Source organism: Antennarius striatus, chromosome 21 (assembly GCF_040054535.1).
Source record: "Antennarius striatus isolate MH-2024 chromosome 21, ASM4005453v1, whole genome shotgun sequence".
NCBI classification, from domain to species: domain Eukaryota; kingdom Metazoa; phylum Chordata; class Actinopteri; order Lophiiformes; family Antennariidae; genus Antennarius; species Antennarius striatus.
Window position 1 is genome coordinate 16,421,709 of NC_090796.1, and position 21,338 is coordinate 16,443,046.

General features: G+C 44.8%; 1 protein-coding gene across 1 annotated transcript; it reads left to right on the plus strand.

The window, feature by feature from the left end:
• The first annotated feature begins 314 nt into the window (after positions 1-314).
• Positions 315-19,909, plus strand: mta3 (metastasis associated 1 family, member 3). The gene is made up of 19 exons (XM_068305633.1): positions 315-845; positions 2,385-2,452; positions 5,065-5,158; positions 7,359-7,485; positions 7,604-7,667; positions 8,779-8,896; positions 9,349-9,451; positions 9,552-9,651; positions 9,731-9,919; positions 10,978-11,052; positions 11,727-11,785; positions 11,981-12,099; positions 12,908-13,065; positions 13,649-13,871; positions 15,933-16,025; positions 16,104-16,265; positions 16,612-16,643; positions 16,752-16,870; positions 19,738-19,909. Exons 1-19 carry the CDS (start codon positions 818-820, stop codon positions 19,907-19,909), a joined length of 2,103 nt encoding a protein of 700 aa, XP_068161734.1. The 5' UTR covers positions 315-817.
• Positions 19,910-21,338: the final 1,429 nt, after the last annotated feature.

The window sequence follows — 21,338 nt, forward strand, 5'->3', positions numbered from 1 at the left end:
TAAAGTTTATCAATGAAAGTGAATAAAGAATAGGCTAATATTTTTACAGTGATGCATTTTTAAAAATCTATTAAATGCAATTTCATACATTTATTTTAATATAATTAATTCGTACCTTTTTATGTATTTTTTAAAAAATGTTTCCATGATGTAACTTCTGCAGTGTATTTGCAATACACTCACAAGTTTTTAATGTTAAAAGTTTTTAAACCGCTATTGAGAACTGTAGAGACGCACATTTAAAACAATTTAACAGTTTTAAACAAGTTTACTTATTTTAAATAGAAATATAAATTCATCATAATCAATAGTTTGCTTTTACATTACATATATATTTAAAATTGATAATTTGACGATTGATAAATAATTATTAACATTTATATACATATAATTGTATATAAATATTCAAAACATTCTAAACATGTCACGGTGTGAGCGCGCGCGAGTGAGTGTTGTGCGCGTGCGTCCACCCCTCCCCTCCTCCCCCTTCTCCACCCCGCCCCCTCCCCTCCTACGTCACCAGTCGGTGGATTTTCGGGTTGATCCGACTGCTTTTGGCTGCCGTGAGTTCACTGTATTGTAAAGGGAACAGTGAATCCTTGCAGGAGGAGGGGGGGGTATAAAGCCCTAAAAAAAAACAAAAAAAAAAAAAAACCCTCCCGTTCAGGATCGGATCCGCTGTTTCGACGATCATAATTTCTCGCACCTTATCCCCCTTTTTTTTTTTTACTTTTTTTTTTTTTGGGGAGTTTTATTGTTTTAATTAATTTATTTCATTCCACGTAGTTTATGGTTAACACACTCCGGGAGGGCAGAAATGGCGGCCAACATGTACCGGGTCGGAGGTATGTATGTCAATGTGGATCTTTTCATGTAGCAGAACCCCTTTTCGGTTTTTGCGTTTCTAACACGTTGTGTGTCGTTAACGTGATCGGTTGTGGTGTAACGGGGACACCCAGCTGTGTCACCTGAAGGGAGAAGCGTTAAATCGGAGGAGGAAGGTGAGAATGCCTAAATATTTGGCGTTCAAAATGGGTCAGGCCTCGCGTCTATCGCGGCCACAGCAGCTAGCCGCCAGCATGCTAACCCAGCTAGCTCCCAATGTAAACATTTTCCAGTTGTTAGCGCCTTTTGTCGGGAGTGGGCTTTCGGGGTGTTGGAGTAGGGACACGGGAGACTGAAACGCCGTTGTTCCTCTGAAGCAGACATGTGTTTGGAAGGTTGTTAAAATATTACCACGGGCTGTCTGAGGCTGCCTTTGTATTTGCCTCCCCTGGCATGCAGCCATTAGCAGGAGTCCTTATTTAGCTAACGTTAGCACCGATGGCTGCCTTCATCACCATTATCGCTGCTGCGGCACTCGTTTATCACATTATTTATTCTACCTATCTTTAATTATTTTTTTTTATATAACGTCAGATTTGGACCATAAGCAAAGTAAACAAGCTGTTTGTTTACTCTGACCACAACCAGAGCTAGCAAGAAAAATTATTTGTCTTTTTTCTTCTTCTTTTTTTTGCTTGCTAGCTTGTTAGCAACCCCCCCCCTCAATGGAATTCACCATTTAAATTAAAAATCGATTTATTTATTTTTTTTGCGTCAGGTTGGATCAAACATTACAAAACCATCTGCATCTTAATTCAGGTTATATGACCAACATCTGGTCAAGCTGGCATCCTTTTTGTTAGCATTCTGTCCATATGGTCACCTCAGCTGCAACAAGCAGCCTTAAACAGCCTTTATTTGACCCAAACAGACTTAACTTAATTTACTAATACAGTAGAGTCCATTGTGGTTGGAGTAAATCTGTCATAACATTTTTTTTTCTGCAACACTAAGAATTTAAAGATGGCAGTATGTGAGGAATGCAACAACATATTTCAGTGGACAACAGTAAATTAACAAAATACCACATCCCTTATGAAAACCTCACATAATTGATTTGATCTCATCCTTCTGATATTAATAGTTTTCCACATATACATGCTGGCCTCATTCTATCAGTGACCATTACTCAGACGGTGGTGTATTAAATAAATGAGACAGACTTATTTCCTGTTTTTCTACTTGTCTGCACACCCTAATGTCACCCTATTAGGTGCAATAAAAACAAACAAATGCCAGATATTTTAGGTTTTGAAAGGTAATCAAACTGGTTGTCAGTCATTTTCGGTTGGTGTTGTTGAACCAGATTGCGTTTTTATGGTGTTCGCCATAAACAGTTCATGGCTGTAAACCGGTTGGGCGAACCCGTGTCGTCTGTTTCAAAGTTGGACCCTCAATAGTCAGCGTGATGGAGTTAAATTAGCGCCTCTGACATTCAGGTTTGGAAAAGGTGCTAACTTGTGACTGAGCTTTTGTGTTGGATGTTTTTTCTCTTGCAGATTATGTGTTCTTTGAAAACTCCTCCAGTAACCCTTACCTGATCCGCCGGATAGAAGAACTCAACAAGGTAATGAAGCTTTTGCGTGTCATTTTATGTGTGTTTTCCTTTTTTAGGCCTGAGGGTGAATAGCATGGATTCCTCTCAGCTTATGCCCCAACCCCCACTTTGTAATTGTGTGTGTGTGTGTGTGTTTGCGTGCAGATATTTTGTGACAAACAGTGTTTGTCGTTTGGGGTGGGACAGGTGTTCAGTGGTCACCAAACTGCTGTTGGTGTCAAAGGACAGCCTGCTGCGGTGTGAATGCAGACTCGGTAAATCTTTGTAATGAACGCTGCAGCATTTTTGGTGGGTTTGGACGAATGGCAGTTGCCCTAAAAATGTTTTTAGGCCCGGAGGAAAGACAGGTACCCAGGCATGGGTGTGTTTGTGCAATTTGGTGGTGGTGGTTGGGCTGCAGTTGAGGTTTAATCCTTTCTGTTATGAGCTGCCCTCTGGTAACTGTAGTTATAAGTAAAGTCTGGGACAATAAGCTTTTTCAGGATGCTAGGATTTAAATCGAACGACATGTAAAGGACCGCATTATCTCCCAGTTTATATGAATTCTTTGCCTCCTTTTATGTATCGACTAAATATTCCTGGGGTGTTTTCTAGAATGACAGTCAGGGCAAAAGGGATGTGGTGTGAATTATAAAGGGCGGTTTAAAACTGGCATTACTGATTAATATTTGTATTAAGGGAGACTGCCTGTTTCCAAACAGCGTGACCTGGCTTTCTAAAGCAAAGTCAGCATTCTGGTGTGATGCCCCGTGGAGCCCTGGAGTTGCCCCTGTGGTGCTGAAGCTCATTGCACCAAACAGATGCACCTACGAGCTGCAAACATCAGCACTCAACATCTGTAATACCCATGAATGGGACATGCGTCATACTGATAGATGAGACGTAGTATTGTAATTGTCCTGTAATTATCATGCATTATAGTAAAATAATATTAACAGTTATAACATGATAATGGATATAAACAAATTATCTTGGCCCATGGTTAATTTACCAGAGAAGCCTGTTCAAGCAAAACTAGAAGCAGATCAGGACACGCCTTCGAAAATATAAAGGTAAAGCATGTTGGAAGGCTGTAAATGAAGACATGTCAGACCCTGAATGCGTCTCCTGCTGTGCAGAGGAGCCTCTTTGCGGAGCCGTTGGCTCCAGCAGAGAGATGTCTGTTTACAGCGCTGAATGGGCTCATGGTTCCTGAGGTTAAACAGACCGAGCTCAGGCGTGTTTCCTTCAACGTCGAGTCCATGTAGTTTGTTTAATGCTGCAGCGTGTGCTGGACCGCCGGTCTGGCTTGTTCCTGCTAACGTTAGTCCCAGTCTGATGATGTAGAAATCTGCAAAATAGTTTTTATTCATCTCTTAAAGGTTATCATTAAGGCACTGAATCAAAGTATGCGCCAGCCTTCGTTTTTCTGAAGATGAATTAGACGATAGCTCAAATGTGTGGGCTGTGTGGGTTTTAAATTCAGGCCTTAAAGATGAATTCCTTTTTTTTTTTTTCATTTCAGAAACATCCCACAGCGAACATTTCGGAAACGGATCTCCCAAATTTCCCATTAGTTTTACCATCGGTTTTGTAGAACCCTGCAGAATCCCTGAAAGATCAATCATCCCTGAAATGAAACGTAGACTCATGTCTCTCTGCTGATTATATTTATTGATTGTTGTCAAGTTGCTGCTGTTTATTAATTTCCCAGGAGTGTATCGGTGAAAAAAACTGGCAGAACTATGTTATATGTTTTTATTAAAAAATTCACAAGCACAAAAGTTCTTGCTCCCTCCCCGAGTTGAGTTTGCTCTGAGATGCTGTGATGAATGTCTGTATTAGATGGTGTGTTTTGGAAGATGTCGGATCCGGTCAGTAGCAACCTGATGAATCAGATTGGAACAGGACTCAAATGTGGTCCAAATATTGAGCATTTTAATCATCTTTCTCTAAAACTGTTAAATAACATCCACAGAGGCTTCAAATTATCGGCTATAATTTCATTATCGCCTGATAAACACTGCCTGAAATGTTCCCTTTGTTCACAAATAATTAGTCAGCTAAAAATATATCATGGACCCTTACAAAAAAACAAGTAATTAATGCAGTATAGGAAATGTCAGCACCCCAGGCAGAATGATGTAATGTAACACAGCAGTCCTGCAATAGATGCTGCCTGACAGAGAATAGTTTATCCATCCAGATGACTTGTTTTCAGGGGTGATAACTCACGGATGGGTTACATGGTGTTCCAGAACGTCTTTTAAAGTGGTCCTGGTATTTTGTTTTTGTCCTTCAGATGAACGCTGACGTTGAAAATCTGTTTTTTTTAACAACCCGACTGCAAAGGCCTCGATGTTGGAAGCAGTTTTCCCCAAACTTCATCCCTTCACATCCATTTTCTCGCATTTAATAGTAGCTAAGTCTTTAAGACTGTCGGCCTAATTATACAGCGAGACAATCAATCAATCATTTGTTCAAAAGCGCTGTTGCTGCCCTGGTCAGCCTGTCATAGCAGCGTAGGTTGACGAGCTCACAAAGCAGCCGGGTCTCCTGGGAAATTAGAGGGTTGTGCAGGGAGGTGTGTCCCCACCACCCCGTTCTCTCTCTCATTCACTCCGATCCCTGTCCTCTTTCAGACGGCCAGCGGGAATGTTGAGGCCAAGGTGGTTTGTTTCTACAGAAGGAGAGACATCTCCCACAGCCTCATCCAGCTCGCAGACAAGCACGCAAGTGAGTATTAATTCATGTCACACATTTCACACTCGTGACTCTTTTGTTTCGCTCTATCGTGAGCGAGAAAGTTCAGTCACTTTCAGGGTGAATAAACACAGAACATTTGCTGGACTTTTGATTCACAAACTGAGTCCACTCCACGCTATTCGCTTTCATACTGATGAGCGAAAGCAAGCAGTTGGAAACCTCTTTTCTTTACACGGCTTTATTTTATATTTGCCTTCAGGGCTTGTTAACAGCAACCGACGAAAACAGAAGATGTAGCAGTTAATTGATGCGCGGAAGTGGTGCGAGATCCTCAGAGGTTTAACGTCTTTGTTGTGAGACAACCGGCATTGTTAGAGAATAACTACTTCATACCACAACAGCGCCGGTACCAAGTACCGGAAACAGGCTCTGACTATACAGGATGTTTCGATTAAATCAGGAACCCTTGAATAAATTTATGGGCTTTTTTTTTGGGAGGTTTGAAGATTGGTTTAGATCATGATTTCTATAAAACGTATAATAAAGGATAATAAAGGGCGTAATAGCACCGGTATATAATTGTACGGTTGTCAGTTGAGTCTACGGTGTATTTTCAGCCGTCATGTTTCTTGTCAGGCAGGCTGACCTCAAGCTGTGCAGCAAGTGCTTTCTATATTATAGTCTTTACCTTCGCTCTCTTCGGCCTCATAAATAGCTCAAGAGCTGTTCACATGTTTAAATCACATTATTCTCTCAATTACAATAACTTGAACCTACTCCAAAGTGAATTTACCACTCTGATGATGGTGATTAAGAAGTTGGCGGCGGTTTAGAGATTTTGCAGGAAATACATGAATGAATTTGTGCGGCTTTGTTCTCTATGTGGTCAGAGCTTTTGTGGGAAACCAGTTTTGTCTATTTGCCTTTACTGTGTGAACATAAAGCACCTTTAAGCTCATATGCATCCGTTCAGAGCGGCGCCAGCCGGTCGGCAGAAGATAAAGAAACAACAATGAGATGTGATGAGACAGAAGAAGTTCAACTATTGACGTCTCCAATCAGTTCAGGGGGGGAACGACGGATTGCCGTCATGTCACAGAACTTAAACCTCATGTTTCCAGATGAGTTGTCGGAGCTGAGGCACCTGTAATAAGAGCAGTATGAATATTGTTGTGTTCTCTTCAAGTACGAAAGCGACACTGTTGTCTGTCGTACTGATGAATCATGGCAGCCGAGGGATAAACCCGAAAGGGTTCAGGTCCAAATCCCAAAGACACACTGGCTCCAACCTGCCCTCGGTTGTTATCAAGCCGTGCAGACAGGCTTAGTTTTGTTTATTAGCATTTTAGAGTATCTGCCACCCGCCCCCCCAACAACACAACATGGGGTTTCAGGTTTGATCACACCATAGATTCTCGTCTGCTTCCTCTTTTATCATTCCTACCTTGCAAGAATGGGATTCACCATTCATTTTATCGGTTTTGCAACGTCATGAATGACTTCGGAAAAGCGATCCTCATTTTTCCCATTTGTTGCATCTGTGGGGTTTTCATCGGAACGAGTTTGGAATTATTTTGGTTACTGGAGTGCTGTCTGATAAAAACATCTGCAGTGATGGAGATTCTCTTCTCCTGCAACCACCAGAGTTCATCGGATGCATCATTAAAGTCTCTGAGTTTTACTTCCTGTTTTCAAACTTTCTTTTTGCTGCTAAAAAAGTGTGCTACAGGAAAGATTTAAGGAGAGGAACAGGCAGCAGGTGATGGAGCGAGTTCCTCTCTCCGTGCCAGAGAGCTGGAGTTGCTCTCTTCATCTTCAGGAGCAAATCGAGTTGAAGCGACAGCCCTAGAAGTAGAACTTTTACTCATGATTAAAACTCCTGGAATCGCTGGTCTGTGCCAAGAGTACACCCTTTATTCTCTCTTTCCTGCATGATTTAAACCTTCATGTGATGTTTAGCATGATGTGCTGACGCTGCTGTAGCAAGCTAATCTAGTATTTATGGATGTTCTTAAAACGACATTATTCGTAATGCCTTGAGCGTAAAACCCGCATGTCTTTGAGATGGCGGTGATAGCTTACGGTTACAGAGCCTCACGGAGTCAGTAGCGGCCTGATGTGGTAAAACATCTTTATGTGGGGGAATCTAAATGAACGAAGCTGCGACACGCCGGCTTTTGTTCTCCGGCGGTTTACTTGTAACGATCGTATCCTGTGTTGGTTTTTGCAGAGGAGCTGGAAGAGGAGAAGGAGAGCCCGACAGAGACAGAGCTAACAGAAAAACAGAAACACCAGCTTCGCCACAGAGAGCTCTTCCTGTCCAGGCAGTACGAGAGTTTACCTGCGACACACATCAGGTACCGGTGCAGGCAGTGCCCCTGAACGCACGCCCTTCCAGCCGTGAAAAGACCGACACGCTGAGCGTTGCACACTTCCTGTGTCTTGTTTTAAATGGCGTTTGTCTCTCCGTGTCAGGGGGAAGTGCAGCGTGGCGTTATTGAATGAGACTGAAGCCGTTCTTTCATACCTTGACAAAGAGGTGAGTCACAGGAAGCCACTCGTCATGTTTTACAGCCGATCATAACGCGCTTCATCACGAGAAATAGAAACGTCTGCGGCGAAAGATCACCGTTGTTGTCGATTAATCGCCCAGATGTTTCCTCATTTCCTCACATTTGAGTCTATAAATAGAAAAAATGTGCAATTTTAACGCCAGTATGATTGCCACACTTCTGTCCATTCAGCACTTCCTGACAAGCTGTAAAGTTAATTATCATTAGGAAAGCTGTACAATACTTTTCGCACTATAAGGCACACTGGAATATAAGTTGCACCTTCAACAAATGGCCTATTTTCAAACTCTTTTCATATATAAGGAGCGCTGGATTATAAGGCGCACCGTCGGTTTTTGAGAAAAAGGCTTTTAGGTGCGCCTTTTAGTGCGGAAAGTAATCATTGTGTATAGATATGTTTAAACTGCTTTAAACCAGTGGTCCCCAATCCCATGGCTGCAGACCGGTACCGGTCTGTGGGTCAGTCGGTACCGGGTCACACAGAAAGAATCCAGAACTTCCATTATTTCTGTTTCTGATCTAATTCTTGATCAATGTTTTGTTTTAAATGAGTGGATTCTCTCCTCCACATCTGTCTATGACTCACTCTTGACGCTTGTGGAGATGCTTGCCTCGGTCACATGACTACCTTCTTAAAGGGGCCGCTCCGGCCGCTAACACTGAATACATTAGCGCTAAACTAAAACTCCCAAGCTAGCAGAACCAACAAGAAACAAACTTTTGTGTGACGTTACGAGAACGCTGCTAATAAAGTTGATACAAACTGGAGTCACGTTTATTATATTTTGGAATAAAACCGTTTTTATGCCGGTCGTATCGTTTTATTTTGCTGTATTTGCTTAAAGGCGTTAAACCGGTTCATGGTGCAAAAAAAGGTTGTTGACCACTGGTTTAAAAGACCAACACTTAGACGCTTGTATTTTGGACTCAGACAAGATGTTTGGTTGACCAGCAGAATGTTCTGCAACTTTCATCCTTCATCCCATACCAGGAATTCCTGCTGATATCTAAAGCTTCCAAACGTGGATCACATAAAACATCCGATTCCAGCAGCTGATGGTGTTTTCTTTCCTCCAGGATACCTTCTTCTACTCGCTGGTGTACGACCCAACACAGAAGACCCTCCTGGCTGACAAAGGAGAGATCCGGGTGGGACCTCGCTTTCAGGCAGACGTACCTGAAATGCTCCAAGAGGGTGAGTCGGCGCCGCACACGCAGCCTGAAGCTGTTTCGGATGGTTCTGAAATCTAAAATGCAGCATTCTGACTGAAAGCCTCTGAAACTGAGGAGTTTAGAAATCAGTCGTGCTTTAAAATGATTGCCGTGTTGGACTCGTTCTCTTTCCTGTCCGGGAAAATGATTTGGAGTCTGCAGACAGATGGTAACAAATTACAAGCAGACGTTAAACTCTAGCACCGTAATAAAAATGAGTATATATGGCTTCTGGGACAGAATTCCAGTCTGGGCCGACGCGTCATGTTGACATGGATCATTTAATATCTGTGGAAATCAACAAACAGAAGACGTCAAACATAAAAGTCTTTTCACCTTTATAAAACGGTCAGGCTGTTTGTTTTTCCCACCATATGACCTCCTGGAGGCGAGGCGATGGTTATTCAACGTGTGTGACTGTTGTGTGTCCTGCAGGTGAAGCAGACGACAGGGACCAGTCAAAGTTAGAGGAGAAACTGTGGGATCCAGAGTGTCCACTCACCAACAAACAGATAGACCAATTCCTAGTGGTGGCACGGTAAGACCTTTGACCTCCGACCTCCTGCGGGTTGTTGCGAACCCGCCGCTACGACACGTGACTGAGATCTGCTCGCCGTGGCGGTGTGGGATTGTTTCAGGGCGGTCGGGACCTTCGCTCGAGCGTTGGACTGCAGCAGTTCGGTCAGACAGCCGAGCTTACACATGAGCGCAGCCGCCGCGTCGCGAGATATCACGCTGGTGAGTTGGAGGCGCGCTCGGAGGGTCATCGTTACGTAAATGACAGATTAATCAGCCTGTCTGTGTCGATTGGTTCCAGTTCCATGCGATGGACACGCTGCACCGCCACAATTACGACCTCTCCAGCGCGCTGAGCGTACTGGTCCCAGCAGGCGGCCCCGTCCTCTGCAGGGACGAGATGGAAGAGTGGAGCGCCTCCGAAGCCGCCATGTTTGAGGAGGCGCTAGAGAAATACGGGAAGGACTTCAACGACATCCGACAAGACTTTGTAAGTGGCGCTGCCGCCACGGCGATCTTTTTCAAAACAGACGTCAGAGTGTCGTTCAGGTGAAGTCGGAGCAGATGGAAGAAAGATGACAGAGGAGGCTCCTCGAGCGTCAAACGTGTCAAAAACGTCCCAGAATAATAATAATAATGTCAGAAGAGGAGGCGAGGAGAACAGGAAAAACAGGCCGCATTTTTCCGTTTTTCCGTTGACAAATTGAATATCCTGTTTGAAGAGTAACGTAACACTTTACTCAAGCTTCTACCCGTCGTTTCAAGAGGGAAAAAATCACCGTTTGTAGGTCCATAGAAATATCAAAATGCTTCCCCTCAGGTGCCTGAGATGATCTTCTTTCTTTTTTTTTTTAGTTGGGCGTTTTTACGAGGAGTGCATGTTCCTGGGAGTCGTTCGACTCCTGATGGAAAGCTGCCGCTGGTGTCGGCCTCGTCAAATCACTCCTGCAGTATTTTTCTGTTCATTCAACTTATGTACATCCGTTAAAAACTGGCGTAGCATAGAGCTGGACAGCGACGGATCCTCCTGCGGCAGGGGTTTAATACGTTTCTATGGATGTTTTATGCTTCTTTCTCCTCAGTGGAAACAAAAGAAATCCATTTTTTACCTCTGCCTGAATTAAAGTCGTCTTCACTCGCTGCTCTGTGAAGGACAAAGTAATCCGAGTTTCACAAGCGCCTCTCAAAACCTGCAGGGGCCGACTATGAGATCCTCATTGAACTTTTCCCTTTCCTGCGTCTCCCTCTTTTTTTTACGTTAAGCGACAGGATGTGGCGATATACAGCGGCACCAGGTGCTCATGAATACGTACTGAATGTGTGAATGTGTGTGTGTGTGTGTGTGTGCGATGCTGAATGTTGTCGTCCGAGGCTCGCTTCCAAAGTAAGCTGGTAGCTTTCAGCTCCTTTGGTCACGATGCCTCTCGCTCATGAATATGCATGAAGACTTTCACACCCAGATGGAAAGAACATGAGATATTAATAACAGTAATTTGCTCTCCCTGTCCCCCCCACCCCCCTCCCCATCCATTCATCCGTCATGTGAAGCTGCCATGGAAGTCTTTGACCAGTATCATAGAGTACTACTACATGTGGAAGACCACAGACAGATACGTGCAACAGGTGAGACCGGTTCATCCGTTCTGTTGTTCTGCTCTGCGTCCTCTGTTCTGATTTATTGGCCACCGCGCCGCCGTTCCAGTGATTCATTGAGACGCATTTGCATAAAGCTGGAGGGACTCGTGAGGATCGTCTCCAAAAAAGAACGAATCAAAATCATGTAGCGGAAGCTGATAAATGTGAAGTTTTTTAGTGTGACTCAAACTTCAGTTCTTGGCTTCATCATTTCTTCTCCGCCGGTTAATCACCCTCGATTTTTTTTGCATCTACCACACGTCCCGGGGTATTTTTTTGCATCTACTTCTGTCTTCAGGAAGTTTTTACAAGCTTAGTAGACAAAAAACCTTGAAGCCTGACTGTGTGAAGCGATGGAGTCTCCCCCCCCCCCATTTAAGGAACCACTGAACTGAAATGAATCGTGGATGCGGGACCCCGTCTAACAGGCAAAACGAGTCGAGAATTAGTCAAATATTTGACATGGAAGTCGTCCCTTTTCACGCTGAATTATTTTCACCTAATCCATCAGTGTAGTTTAGTCACTGGAAGGTGTCAAATAAACACATATTTGAAATGCATCGACACATTCGCTCCTAATCCTCCAGCGTCAGGCGTTCTGTCGGATGATTTTCCCCCCTGTTATTAATTAATCCGCTCTGCTTTTTTTTTCTTCTGAGCAGAAGAGACTGAAGGCGGCAGAGGCGGAGAGCAAACTGAAGCAGGTTTATATCCCCACATAGTAAGTCATTTCATTCCACGTTTATTGGTTTTGGTATTTCGACTGGGGGGGCTGCGAGATGATCGTTGTTTAATGTAAAATTAATGTCTTAATTTAAAAAACCGCGTGCAGCAGAGCCGCAGTCGCTCTTAAATCCCTTAAATGTCTCTCAGAAGTTCAACCCCCCCCCTTTTTTTTTTTTTTGTTCCCTGACAGCAACAAGCCCAACCCCAACCAGATCTCTATGACTAACGGCAAGATGGCAACGGTGAACGGAGCGGGCCCCGGGGCCTATCACACAGCAGGCGGGGGGAGAGCCTGCGAGAGCTGCTATAGTGAGTTTTTGTGTGTGTGTTGCAGACACTAAACCGATCCACGGGGTCAGATGGAAGCGAGGAGGCGGGACGTGCGGCGTTGGGTTTCTTTTTGACGCTTCCATTAACCCGCTGTTTATTTATCTTGGCAGCCATTCTCCAAACTATCAAAGTTTCCCTTTCAGTTGGATCCTGAAGGCGAATGTTTGAGCTTAATATGCTAATAGAGCAAGCAGTTAACAAACGACAAAAAAGAGACTGGTGGAAAAGTGTCAGGATCTGTGACTATTACTGTTAAATGAGGCGTAACGACGCACGATTTAGAAAGTTCATAAATTACCTAAGTTTAGGATTGTGGTTTGGCGAATTTTACTTCAAAATATTGGTCATTTACGGCGTTCCACAGCTTTTATTTTAACAACCAAAGTTATTTAAATAATGTCAGATTGTCAACAATGCCAGCAATGCTCCATAATAAGAGCGCTGATCATCCCTGAAGAATTTGTGCTTGTTAAACGGAGCGGCACAAGCAGAGATAACGTCTGTTTTATCGCTTATTTTAGTCTGAATCCGCAGCGAGAGGCTGCCTGATGGCTCCTGGGAGAACGACTCGGCTTCTCCTCCGTTTTACCGGTTCTAATCAAGATGCTTCACAATTTATCACCAGTCTTCCTGACGAATAGAAGCATCAGGCTCTCGTCACTCCGTAATGAGGATACATTCCATATTGTCACGTTTTTGTCTGCCGATGGTTTCTGCTGCATCTGATCAGGTTTTCATGCTAGAACACGTCGTCTAAGCTTTGTGATTGTGTTTTGTGCATCAACAGCCATGCAGTCGGCCCAGTGGTACTCATGGGGGCCTCCCAACATGCAGTGTCGCCTGTGTGTTTCCTGCTGGATGTACTGGAAGAAGTACGGCGGCTTGAAGATGCCGAGCCGAGCAGAAGGCCCAGAGGAGAGGACTTCGCCCAGTCCAGCAAGCAACGTAAGTTCAGCCAGGAAACATTCACGTTTAGAGTCCTGGTCCTGGTAGATTTGATCAGGTTTGATCAGGTTTTCATTGAAAATAAGATGTTCAGGAATCTCTCACCTCAAAAATACAAAACAGCTCTTTAAAAACCAAATCATAGAACACATGTGTCAAACTCATGGCCCGGGGGCCAAATGTGGCCCCTCCACATCATTTAATGTGGCCCACGAGAGCATGAAAGGTCAGTGTAAATACTGTAGGTCAAAATTGTGCTTTGACCATAACTACATTTCCCACAATGCAGTAATTCAGCCCATTTTAACTTTGAACAAAGTTAACATCCTAACTTGTGTTTGATGTTATTTTTCTTTATTGATTGATAGTTTGATCCTTGATTGATGGAGTTCTGTGGGTTTAACAACAGATTAAAAGGATTTATGTTAGAACAGAGAAACAAACAAACATGTTTTTTCTGTCTAACTGTAATGTTTGTAAGTTGATGCTAAGTGCTTAAACCGTTAAGAGTTTCTCTTCTGTCGTATGATTTAAATCAGCTGTTTATTCGGTCTCCTTTTCTCCTCCCCCCCCCCCACCTCAGGAGCCCCGCTCCAGGAGTCACGGCCCCCGCCAGTCCAACCACATGGTGCCGATGCGAAACAGCGGCAGCCCTAAATCCTCCATGAAGACCAAACAGGCCTTCCTGTTGCAGGCCACCCGCATCACCAAGCTCGCCCGGCTCATGTGTCGTGATGTCATCAGGTTGCGCCGCGCGGCGCGCCGGCCCTTTGTCCCCATTAACTTTGGGGCCGTTAAGGCAGAGTGTAAGAGCTCTTTCAATTCCTCCTAACTTCTGCCACATGGACACACACACACACAGACAAACACCACACACACAGACACACACGAACACACTCATCACTCCTCCTCACCTCGACCGCCCCGCCATCAGCCCCCGCCTCTGTCCCCCGTCTGTCTTTCTTTCTGTTTTTATTATTACTGTTATTATTATTATTTTTGTTTTTGTATTCTCCCACCTCCTGTTTCCAATAAAGACTGCCTGTCCTCATAACTATGAGTTCGATCATCTTTTCATTTGTGTTTTTTATTTATTTTTTTTATTTGCTCTGTTATTGTTGTTCTCTCAAACGACCCTCAAAGACTCATGGGTAGCTGCTGGCCGGCACACGCGTGACGGCTCCTTCTACTCCTGTCATTACAGTAAGGAGCAGCCTGTAATGGGACCCGGGGGGTGGGGGTGGGGGGGTGCCTGTCCTCCTGCCTGAGCTTTATATTTGCTGACATTAGATGTAGAGGAAATGTATTTTATTAAGACGCTCTGTTTTGCACGGGCGTGGCGCCGCCAAACTCCCATCACCTGTTTTAGCTGACAGTCTCGGACCCCCCCCCCCCTTTTGTTCTTCATGTGGGATTTTGGAAGTGCATTAGACGAGAAGAACCTTATTTGGGTTGATAATGACCTGTAGAACGATTCAGGGAGGGGGGAGGCTGAAGTGAGGATCTTATTCTCCCAGAATAATGAGCTGCTCTTGACTTCTTTGCTGCTAGAACCCCCCCACCACCACCACCTCCCATACTGAGCCCCCCCCCCCCTCCATGAGGAGTCATCAGCCTGGACCACGTCCTCTCGTCTCGTCTCCCCCCCGTGTTCAGATCATGCAATATTCATCCCAACCCATCACGTTCACCTCTAAAATCCCACGGATGGGGTTTGCCTTTCAGAACCGCCCGCCACCACCACCACCACCACCACCCCAGCCTTCATCCTACCCTACGGCCTCCTCACCCTCCATCTCCTAATAACTTGTTGCAATATTTCTCATCTTCTACCTCTTTTTTGGGTCTTTCCTTTCATCGCTGTGTGAATGTGGGCGTCGACCTCCAATAAAGTCACACCTGAAAGCATCTCTTCTGAGTCCTTGTGCTTCATGTGTCCTGTGTTATCTGTCCATCCACTCCACCACACCCAGACGAAGCACAGAGGACCCCCCCCCCTTCCCAAACCCACCCACCCACCCCAGCATGGACGCAACCGCCACCCTCCCCTACCAGTGCCTGTTGTCATAACACCATCGCATTTTAATGTGTCATGATTATTTCCTGTCCATCTGAGCATGTGGACCTCCTCTATATTTTTTCTTCTTCATTTTTTTGGTACATTCCATCCCATTAGCGCCTGAACATGATGATAACTTCACCTCCCATCTTTGCTCACATTATCTTTAACCAACATTGAGGACTGATTTTACACGTCTAGATTCTGCCTGCGTGCTTCAGCATAACTCAAGTCAGTCAGAGACTGCAACATCCTGCGACCCCTGAATTCAACATTTTACCCTGACCTACTTTCATAATGGTCGCAGCAATGAATTCTATATCGTACTACCAAGTAAAGGTGAAGGTCATCACATTTTTATGCCTCTGGCCTCCTGAAAATGTTGTTTTGTGATTACATCTCCTCAGGTTTCAGAGATGTGTACCTAAAATGGTATAAAAATTAGACGGTCAAGTTTGTGATCTTATTTCCATCCCCCTGCCTCCCTGAATATAACGCCTTTTGTTTCGTCTTTGTACCTTATACAGTTCCTGAGATATGTGCAAAAAAAAGTACAAACGTTGAAATTTGACCTTCACCTTTTCTCAAGGTCAAGGCCATCATCTCATTTCCATCCCCTTTGCTTTTCGTCTCATCTTTCTATCTGCAACATCACCGCTTCACCGGATGTAATCAGCGTTTAGCGTTCTTGATTCATCATGATCTCAGCAGATGGAGGGAACACGCAATCTGAGATACACTGGTTTGTAAAATGTGTGTGTGTGTGTGTGTGTGTGTGTGTGTGTGTGTGTGTGTGTGTTTGGTTTAGACATGTTAAGGGTGTCGGAAGGGCAAGGGAACCGCCTCCCCAAAACCAGAGCGGCCCAGAGGAGCACCCTGACCAGCGTTGTGCAGTTCCTCGGTGAGTTCCTGGGTTCTTCTGGAGGCCGGCGGAGACGATTCAGAACGGATCTCCGTCACGCTCTGGTGTCTCTTTCAGAGTCCCGCCCGGCCGCCCACGCCCCCCGCTCCCACCGCACCCCGGGCCTGCAAACGCCTCCCCCTCGCCGCCTCCTCTCCTCGCTCCCGCACGGCCCCCACGGCATGCTGGGAAAGCGCAGCTACCATCACCACAGCAGGGCCGAGCCAGACAGACGCTCAGGTGCACACGCCGGAGGGGGGGAGGGGAGCGTTTTTTATTTAAAAAAAAGCATAACTGAGTTAATTCCACAAATGTTATTATGGTCTGTTTTTCAGCAATATAATCTCGCCTTCAAGCAGGGAAAAAAATGTGAATGATTGGAGGAACCTTGGGGGACCAATCTGCTGATATCTGATGTCTTTTTAATCCTTGTGTTTGATTTAAAATGGAATTAGTGCATCTGGAGATGATCAGCCATGAAACTGTTAGACGGGTCATGGCGGGGGGGGGGTCATTAAGCATGTTTGAACCATTTCTAACTGGGACCAGTAACAGATTCCTTCCTGTGCTGCTTCCTGTTTTGCAGAGAACCCAGGTACGACAGGGGGGCCCCTCCTGGTAGGTGTCGCTCTTCTCCTCACCTGCTTGTTGGAACACGAACATGTCTGATATGAAATTTAATTTTTTTTAAAATTATGTTTATTTTATTTTATTTTATTTTTGCAGCATAACGGACGCAACAGCGGCAGCGGAAACACCCGGGGCGGGGTGATGATCCGCAAGAGACGTCCCAACTGGATCGACGCCCCTGATGACAGCTTCTTCCTCGTCACCCGGGAGACCAGGTAAGCAAAGGTGACCCTTTTCTGACCTCTGATTGGCTGACTGTGTGTGTGAGTGTGTATTTGAAGGGAATCCGATCCTCTCACACCAAACATGGAGAGAATCCATTACATTCTGGAAATTTTAAAGTAGCTTTTAATGAAATTCAGATTTTTTTTCTTCCTATTTATGGAAGAATTGAAGCAGAAAAATTTTGTAGGGTGGGGGGTGGGCCAGGGAAAAGACATTAAATTGCTTCTAATCTTCTGATATTCAGCATCTTGATGCAGAACGGTCATGTTTTTGCTTTTTTTTCCCTTGAAATCATTAAATTGTCATACAAGAATGACCCCCCCCCCAGAGGAGAATGAGAATCGTCCACAGTCTGTGTCTCCACTTCCCATTTCCTCCCCCAGATAATAGAATTAAGTGTTGAACAAACATGCATCCTGTTTTGCACCTACAAAATCAGCTCCTCGCCGGCACACGCATGATTCACCGGTGCCGTGTGCACGTGATCGATCCGTGTTTACACGTATGTGAGAGAGGAAGATGTTCCCCCATTAGGCCTGTGTCTGCATGAGCCACGGCCTCCCCCCTCCTCACAGCCACCCCTCCACTGTCGGGGGCTAAAATTAGAGCAGATAACTGGTGCAGATGGGTCCGTCAGGAGCCGGGGAGCCAGGAGCCGGGGCTCGTCTGGGCCCCCCAGGGGTGATTTCATTACCGCGTTAACCATAGCTGCACCCCTCTGGAGCACGATCCCACCCCCCAGGATCACCGTGGTTGTTTTGTTTACCAGGGACGGTGTTCAGCTTTATTAAGTTGTCAATCAACCTCTGCAGAGACAGTCACCACCCCCCCCCCCCTTGAATGAAAGACATTCATGCATCTGCTGCTGCTAATGAGGAATGATGGGAAGTTTAACGTTCTCCCTTTCTCTCCCCCCCCCCCTTTCACTGCATGATGAAGAGTCCTATGCATCACAGAGCAGAGAGGAGAGGGAGATCAGCAGAGGGCAGATGAATGAAGATGCTGTAGGATGGGGGGGGGGGGCGACATCAGCTAGAGCAGGGGCATCAAACTCATTTTCACCAGGGGCCACATCAGCATAACGGCTGTCCTGAAAGGGCCACATGTAACTAATAAATGTAACTAAATGTAACTAATAAATGTAACTAAATGTAACTAATAAATGTAACTAAATGTAACTAATAAATGTAACTAAATGTAATTAATAAATGTAACTACTCATTAATGTTAAATAATTCCAAATTAATTACTTATTCTAGTTCCAAACATTACAGTTGGACAGAAAAAACATGTTTGTTTGTTTCTCTGTTCTAACATAAATCCTTTTAATTTGTCAGGTTATTAAACTCACAGAACTCCATCAATCAAGGATCAAACTATCAATCAATAAAGAAAAATAACATCAGACACAAGTTAGGACGTTAACTTAGTTAAAAAAATTTTTTGTCAAAGTTAAATGGGCTGAACTACTGCATTGTGGGAAATTTGGTTCGGGCAGAGCAACGGGAGAAGGACTCGGAGGTGGAGGGAGGACTTTTGTGAAGCTGCATGTGGGGAAAATGAAATGTAAATGAGACAGCTTGATGTGTTTGAGCTGGGCTCCCCGTGTTTGTTCACCTCCTCTCCACCAACAGCTGATCAGACAATCAGCAGAGCTCCAGATAAAAAAAATAAAATAAAATAAAAACCCCACCAGAGCCAAATCTGTTCTATTCCGTTTCATCTTCTGCTTCCAACATTATGCTTTAAATAATAATATTAATAATAATAATCAGGGCCGGGGATGTGGAGGCATGACTGTAGCATGAACGGGAACATGATGTACTGATAAGTGTTGTCTCCATCCTATCAGCAGCGTCGATCCGGAGGGGACTGATGTGTTTTGTGGTCTCAGGAAAAAAAAAAAAAAACATCCTGGAAGAGAATGGAGAGAAGGCCCTGCATTGACAGCAGAGAGAGGAACTCGTGATCAATCCCCCTAAACGTTGTGGTTTTACATTTTGCATTTGTCTCCATGTGAACACCATTAGTGCCCCCACGGTCCAGAATAGGGCCCCTAGTCTTGGTTTTAGTGCTGATGGCTGCTGTGGGCTGTTAAAAGGGGGCTTCTTGTCGCAGCACAAAACCCACTGCATGTGGATATTAAACCCCCCCCACCACCACCAGCCGGAGCTGCTCTGCAGGCAGATATACCATGTCTCCTCCTGCATTACAGACGTGTGTCTGACAGTCTATTTCACGTCTGGTGAAAGTCACACTCCTCCTCTGAGTGATTCCCGCCGCAGCGAGGAAACATCTCGTTGTTAAACTGCTCCTGAATAATAGAACACATGACAAACTGGAAGCGTTTCTCCTGCCAAGATCACTGCAGCAGCTACAAACGCAGACGCAAAGTCAAGAAGATCCTGCGTCTGTGTCACAATCTGCCCCCCACCCAAGAAATTTTACAAGCATTTCAACTTTTGCCAAATTTTATAAAAAAAATGTCCCCAGAGTTTAAAAGCAAAAAAAACTCTGCAGGATGACTGGATGTGAACCCAGACTTTAGATTTTGTTGATCACGTGATGCTGCCCCCCCCCCCCCAGGTGGCCAATGACGTCATTTAATGACAGGGAGCTCAGATTTTAGCGTTAGATGAGCAGAAAACCCCAAAAGTCACAGAATAAAGTGCAAATCAAGGAAGATGCATGAGAATTTTGCAAAGCAGTCTGGGAAATGTAGGAAATTCTCTCTCATCCCTGTCTATCCCCCAATTTTAGATGCAAATTTAAAGATTCAGGACTGGTTTTGCTTGTTTGGCCTTCTTGTGTCTTCTTCTGCACTTATGTCCTGTCTCGTCTCCCCGTCCCCCCCCAGGAGGGCCCGGCGGCTGCTGTCCCGCTCCCAGCTGAGGCACGCCTGCCGACAGCCCTGTGAGCAGATCACCCTGCGCAGGGTCTCCCAGGGCCCGCCGCAGGGGCTGGTCCTCGCACCTCCGCACCCTCACCCCAGCCTGAGGATGAGGGGCCCCATCGTCATCCACGACTAATTGGACCCCCCACCCCCCACCCACCCCCACACACACACACACATACACACTGCACATACACTAACAAATGATCACCCCCCTTTTCTCTCCTTCAACCCTCCAGACGTCGCTTTTATCGTTTTATCGACTTAACAGGAAATGATGCAATAGAACACCTGGCCTGGCAGGAAGTGCTGCCAGGCTTTAATCCCCTGGGAACATTTAATGTGTACATACTGTATTTGGGAGCATGTGGCCGAGTGTGTGTGTGTGTGTGTGTGTGTGTGTGTGTGTGTGTGTGTGTGTGTGTGTGTGTGTGTGTGTGTGCGTGTGTGAGTGAGATCAAGCCAACAACATGTGACTGGATGTTGACATGTCCTGTTTTTGGCTTTTATGGACGGAGATAACGACAGAACTTTGTGTGATTTTTGTGTTTAAGTGACTCGTGAAGTTTTATCAGTTTGTATGACGTTACTTTGATGGGTGGTGGTGGGGGGTATGAATGGGGTGGGTGGGTGGGGGGGTACTTGGATACGAGGCAAATGTCCCAATGCTGACGTTAAAAAAAAAAGGAAAATGCACTATGCGATACTGAACCGGCAGCATCTGGGTTAAATTGTGTTCTACCTGCAGTTTTACACTCTTTTTTTATTTTATTTTAAAATCGATGAGGCAGCGCTGATGCAGTAGAATAACATCCAGGAGGCGTTATTTTACAACTTTCTACAAGTCTTCTCAATAAACTGTCAGTTATTGATGACAAACCTGCAGGAAAATAGAAAAATGGCAAAGAAGCAGCAAAACAGGAGAAGCCTCCCTTGTGAGCCGGTGTGTAATATAGTGTATATCTCATGACGACGCTGTAAATCTACTCATCCTATTTCTATGGCCGACTGTACCTACATGGCCCTATAGCGTGGGTGCTAAAGCACTTAAAGGGCATGGATCTGTCATATTTACCTCAAGGCTGTGATGCACTTGGAACATTTTGAGGCAAAAAAAACAACACTAACAACAACAGAGGAGCAAGTTCACCAGCGGCCGTCATTGCATTTAGTCTTTAAAGGAACAGTTCACTCAAGAAATAAGACTTATTCACTACTCCTGTCATGTCTATTAAAAATAGTCAGATCAGTCATTTTAGTTAAACTACAAAAAAGGATGGAAAATAGACATGAAATGTTTCCATGCAGCTCCTGTAAGGATTTCACTTCCATAAATAGGCATTGATCAAATCTTTTCTCAATCAATTCAGTTTCTCCTGGCTTCTAGAGACACGGATTGTTCACCAAAGCTAAATGGAGTTATTTTACAATTGTTTACTCCTCATATTTTCAAAAAATCTCCATCTTCTTCAGTGGTGAAGCTCCAAAAACATTTAATGAGCCCATGATGACATCAGGGCTGTCGACGGATCAACAATTTCATGTAAAATTGTAAAAAAAAAAAG